The following is a 6,143-nucleotide window of genomic DNA, read 5'->3' as shown; positions in this document are numbered from 1 at the left end:
ATTAGGAAATGTATTGAATAAATTAATAAATTTATAAGCATGTAAGCGTTTAGTAAAGTGACTTGTAAATTGAATATCCTTATACATTAATAATATTTTAGTATTATTATGTAGTATCAAGTGCCCCAAAAACATTTTTTATTATTTAAATATTTTTAACTTCCCGTAGAGTAAGTTATTGAAATGGGCCGAAAATCGGAATTGAAAATTTTTACATTTCTCGACGTTTTGAAGGTTTCTGAACATTTTGGCATACCTCAGAAAAAACGGATGTGTGTGTGTATGTGTGTGTGTGTGTGTGTGTGTGTATGTATATATGGATACAAATTTACAGTCACGTTTTCGGGTGCACGAATCAACCGATTTGAATGGTTCAAAAAACATTCGATTCCTATCGATAGGGAAAAGAGCTGATTAGTTTTTGGCAAAGGCAGGTCCAGCCGTTTCGAGGATACGGAGCAAAGAGTGCAGAAAATAGAAATCGACTTTTTGAGAGAACGGAGTATCCGATTTGAATGATCTAAAAAACATTCAATTAGAAATGATTGGGAGAAGTGTTTATCAGTTTTTGGCAAAGGCAGGCCCAGGCATTTCAAAGATACGGAGCTAAATATGTAAAAAATGGCAGTTTTTGAGAGAAATAAGCGTCCGATTTGAATGATTCAAAAAACTTTCTGCTTGTCTTAACAAAATAATTGATTTTGGAAAAAAAAATTTGTTTTAATTTTTTTTTTTTTTTTTTTTTTAATTTTTTGTATATCGAAAATAATTCAGATTTTATTTTTAATTCTGACTATACTTCTAGTATACTTTAAACAAATAATTTCAACTTTGCAATTCAGTTTATATAATTCTTATAAATATTAGACAATGTTACAATATTTATAATAATCTATTTGAAAACATTCGGTATTCCTCAAACATTTCGTTACGGTACGGGAAGTTCCAGCAATTTGCCTTAAGGCACGATGCCACCCACCCCACTAGTTTTTCAAATCATTCATCCACATTTATTTCAATTAATTTTAATACGAATATATTTTATAATAAGATGTTTGCAAAGCCCTGTGTTGAGCAAGTGTGCATTGCTTTCAATTAATTTATTTGCATTTATTTCAATTAATTAAAAAGATATTTGTGGGGCCCTGTGTTCAGCAAGTGTGCATTGCTGAACAGAAGAACTTAGTGTGAAGAAGTTCTTTATGAAAGATAAAAGCCAACTAACATTTATATCTTTCATAATAATATTAAAAAAACTCTATTGTGATCTACTTTACGCATATTTAGTTGATATCATCAATACTCCAAAAAAGTAATTTGTTATGAAATTAATACTATACATATTATGTGCATAAAAGACCATATGTTGATTTGATCACATTTATTCGTGTTTTTCAAATTACATTCACATATGGAAATAAAACTTAGGTGCAATAAATTAAATCTATTCAATTTAGTTTCAATAATAACATTATTTGATTTGATTATAATTCCTTTCTTAATCATATATAGGTATATATTGGTACATAAATATATTTTTGTAATATTTTTACCATATAAAAGGTAAAACATGCATATTTCTTACAACATATGTTTTTAATTTAGCCATGTTATAGATTTTCTTATACGTTAACATCAAGCGTAAAGTGCTTAGTGGGATTGTTTGGTATATTATTACATTCTCCTGCCCCTTGATGTTGCTGTTTTAGTTTTTTTATATATGATTTCAGAAAATAGTCATATATAATAAGCACCAATAAAATTTGTTAATAAATATGTATTTTTTCATTTGCAAGTATTTCATAAAATGTTTACTGATATTATTTCAATATTTTGTAAATTTAGATTGTAAATCATCATCAGGAAGGGTACAGGATTAAATATAAATAAACATTTAGTTTTCACTTTCCAATTTAAAATATATTCCGTTAAATACAAACTCTTTAAATTGTTATACTTTTTAGTGATATGCCTTAATTTTAATATATATGTTTTTTACACAATACGCAACAGTGATAGACAATGAGTAGATAGACATGTATATAAAATATATTTTCCTGTTTTGCAAGGAAAATTGAAAGCTTGTCTGATATCTCTTTCGCTGTATAAAGATAAATTTCTTTTGCTGTATAAAAAACAAGCTTTTTTAAAAGTAAATATATATAAATTTGTTTATATATATTCATCTCATTTTATAATACTGGTTATTCTAAATATTACATTTACTTAGACTTATCTGAATTATCAATAAATTCTTTACATACACAGCCCGATTCCTTGAATATATTGGATTTTAATCAATTTCAAGCAATATAAATAAATTCAATTATGAATATTTTCTAAAAAACCTATCTAATAATTTATACAAGTGATGTGTAAAATATATTAATATATATTACTGTATATATATATATATATATATATATAGATTGGAAAGATTATTTAAAATTATTTTATAATAATTGCTCAATATGTTCTTAAATAAGCTACTGTAAATCGTTCAAATAAAATTTAAGAGCCTCTTTTAATATTTGGTCTTTCATCTTCCTATAATACACTTATATATAGTACAATTAATAATATGTATATTGAACCAATAATTATGACATTTCATTAGCTCTAGTCCTATATCATATTTTGACTAGTTAATATTTGATGTTAGTTATACCACAACTATAAACATACAGCACATCGACACATTCATTTTCACATCAAAATTGTTTTCCAGCATGCTCTTGATATTGTATTTTACTGTAAACAACTAACATGACATTTAGTTGACTTGAATGATCTTTTAAAATAAGTACATATGCAAAAGATTGTTCATGATCTCGTATATAAATGTTGAGCCTATGAAGAATCTTCTCATATATAAAAAGCCATTGTGGTTAACAGCTGTTACACATTAAATTTAAGTTCAAATTTATCTTTAAAATGCATAAATATATAATAAAATAGTATAAACATTTAACATTAACAACAATATTTTATAATATAGAACAACATATTAATAGTAAATACTTAAAACTTTAGACTTTTGATTCAGGTCCCTCAGATTTAATAACAAACGCTTTTCTCAAGTTTGTAAGTTGGTCAGCACAAACGTGTCCATAAATTTTGGTATAGAATTCCAGAGTTCTTCCCCTAGTAAATAAAGAAATAAGTTTTAATTGCATTATTTCTCTTGTAACTTGTGAGCCAATTCACAAATAAAATAGTAATGTAATGTTACTGGTCTCTTATGATTAAGTATATATATATATCATTAGAAGCATCTCAAAATTAGGATAATTGGAAAATCTCAAGAAAATTATATGAACACACATATCGAATTATATGTCGTTTTATTCTTGTTTTAATCTTTCATCCAAACAAACTTTTTACATATCTGTTATCGTATAGGTTGTAGGATAGAATATGTGTGAATATTTAGATGTTTAAATGCAAAGTAGGGATAGATTTAAGCAACTATTCAAGCATTATATATCATTAGAATCGTCTTAAAATTCTTATTGTTAGTTAAATACATCATTTGCAGTGTCTCAAATTTTTAGTTTTTCTTCCATATATTGCAACTTCGAATTTCTAACGGTTTGGCCTATGGGCCAATTTATTCAAGTGTTTTACAAAATCTTAACTGCTAAAATCTAGCCATCAAAACAAATTGTTGTACCTATAAACAATAAAACGCTCGAATACAAATACAGTTTCGAGACTACCAACTCATGCGACTAGACTACTCAAAGAGTCCTGTAACATAACACAGCAATTTTATCCGTGATTTGGCCAATTATTATTATTTTATTTCTAACATACTTTGTATCTACTCTTGATAAATGCATGACTCTGGATCTGCCACTGCCGCAAGGTTCAATAAAGTATCTGGAAGCTAGTACAACTCCTGTAATCACTCCGTAACTGGAATGTTCGATTTTTGGTGTGCCTGGTGGAGTTGTGTAGGTCATTGGTCTCTTAACAGAAGTTTCAACCATACAACAAGCACCTTTAGTCAAATCAGTACGCCATGATCTACATAAAATTAAGAGAACTTTAAGCTTTGACTCATCCATAGAAATTATGTAAATAAAATGAATGCATCTGTTTTTAATATTGAAATAGCCCTTTTATAATACATTTATATGAATGTAAATAGCATACACCAAATTAACATCTTTAGAAAATTATGTCTGTTTGGACTAATCTCCAAAACTGCTAGACCGATTTTGACGGCGTAAGTTAGGCTTCTTCTATTTTAGAAAAAATGCCTTCTCTTATATTAAGTTACATTATCTCATATAGCTGTACCCGAGATTTCGTTCGCGTAAAATTTGAAAAAATTTAAGTAGTTTGGTTTTTGCATTTTATCTGATCTTATATTAATTAAAAATATTTTAATAACCTTGTATATATCCTTGTATCTTATATCTTATTTTAATTCAAACTATTTTGTTACATTTTTACTATTTTTCCTCATTTAACCACTTCAATACGAGCGAGGAGTTTACTCTCGACGCGCGTTGCATGCGGGCTGTGAGCGATATTACGGTAATAATTACAAACTAGTGATGTATGGCACCGTGCCTTAAGGCAAATTGCTGAAACTTTCCATACCAAAAACTAATTTTTAAACAATTATTATTTTTTTTAAACTTTGAAAAAATTAATTTTTTGAGAATTTTGAATTTTTGAAATAAATTGGCTTTTTGAAAAAATGATTTTTTTATTTTGAAATATTTTGGAAATTTTGAACTTTTTTCAAAGCAATCGGGCTGCTTTAGCTACAGTCTAACGAATGTACAATGATACGGAACCCATAGAAAAAAACAAATTTTAAATAAATAAAATTAAAAAATATTTATTATCAAAATCACTATAAAATACTGATAATGTGATGTGTCATTAGACATATCATTTTTGACCGCCAAATGGCACTTTTTTATTTTTTTACTCGATCTCCAAAACCACTAGGCCCGCCTTACCAAAAATTTAATTAGTTCTTCATTCTATCAATACAAGTAAATTTTTTTTTTTGAATTATTTAAATCAGACGTTCCGTTCTCTTAAAATCGAATTACCATTTTTGGCCTTGTACAAAAATTAATCAGCACGTCTCCTTATCAATACGAATCGAATTTTTTGAATTATTCAAATCGGTTGTACCGTGTTCCCGAAATCGTCGACGAAAATTTATATCCGAACACATACACACACATACATCATTTTTTCTAAAACTAAAATGTTCAGAAACCTCTAAAACGTAAAGATATATAAAAATTTTAATTTTCGTTTTTTTGTGATTACTATAACTTACCATGGGAAGTTAATTAAGTGCATTTGTCTTCAATATTCAAGATTGCATTGAAATTTATCAATTATTCATAGTTGATTTTAATTAGTTAGTAGCGTTGATAGTTGTCTTTTCTCAAAATAAATATTTATAAAAGTTAGACTTTTAATTTTTTAAATGTACATCTATTAGGTATGATTAGCAGAACGTCAAATCAAGTCTCTCCAAACATGAGAAAGACCAAAAGAGTTGTATTAGCGCAATAAATAAATCGTACATCAAATATTGTATATATACACATTATTATATATAAAGAAGTTTGTAAAAAATGCTAACGCAAAAAACTAAAAGTAAATTGCAATTAAAATAAAAATACTTTTAACTTTTTTGTTAAAATCCACGCAAACAAAGTCGCAGGCAGATACAGCTAGTTTATTATTATCTATAAGTAAAATTTTACCTCAAAACACAAAATTCTCTAGGAGGTAGAGAAGCCATACTTGCAGTTGTATAACAAAATACATCACAATGATCCACAGGCCGTTCCACAACAAAAGATCTAATCAACGATGGATCCCAGACCTTTCTTTCATTCAGTATACTGCAAATATTCATATAGTTATTATAAAATAAGACTATCATTTAATAAATGATTTTGACTACAAAGTTTTTGCAAAAAATAAACCTGTGTAAAACTTCTTGAGGCGGAGCTTCAACTTCAGTGGTGACCTTCCACAAACGTAATGGATGGCCATCTCCAACTTTCTTAAATGTAACATCTACTAATGGATCATAAGGGTGAACAAAAGACGTCCAACCTCGACTTCTGAAAATATTAGGTCTAGTATAATAAATG

At 27.5% G+C, this 6,143-nt stretch overlaps 1 protein-coding gene across 1 annotated transcript in view; it reads right to left on the bottom strand.

Annotated features, from left to right (window-relative positions):
* Window positions 1–3,029: 3,029 nt before the first annotated feature.
* Window positions 3,030–6,143, bottom strand: part of LOC113375997 (stAR-related lipid transfer protein 13-like) — a 5,547-nt gene continuing 2,433 nt past the window's right edge. Inside the window, exons 2-5 of the mRNA XM_026615933.1 lie at window positions 5,973–6,113; window positions 5,748–5,888; window positions 3,817–4,029; window positions 3,030–3,144 (exon numbers count right to left, since the gene is read on the bottom strand). Coding sequence (XP_026471718.1) covers window positions 3,030–3,144; window positions 3,817–4,029; window positions 5,748–5,888; window positions 5,973–6,113 — 610 coding nt within the window. The remainder of the gene's footprint in view (window positions 3,145–3,816; window positions 4,030–5,747; window positions 5,889–5,972; window positions 6,114–6,143) is intronic.

This window comes from Ctenocephalides felis, unplaced genomic scaffold (assembly GCF_003426905.1).
Source record: "Ctenocephalides felis isolate EL2017-DRISC unplaced genomic scaffold, ASM342690v1 CF-g0.4_SCAFFOLD_01886, whole genome shotgun sequence".
In the NCBI taxonomy this organism is placed as follows: domain Eukaryota; kingdom Metazoa; phylum Arthropoda; class Insecta; order Siphonaptera; family Pulicidae; genus Ctenocephalides; species Ctenocephalides felis.
This window is presented reverse-complemented; position numbering and strand designations above follow the sequence as displayed.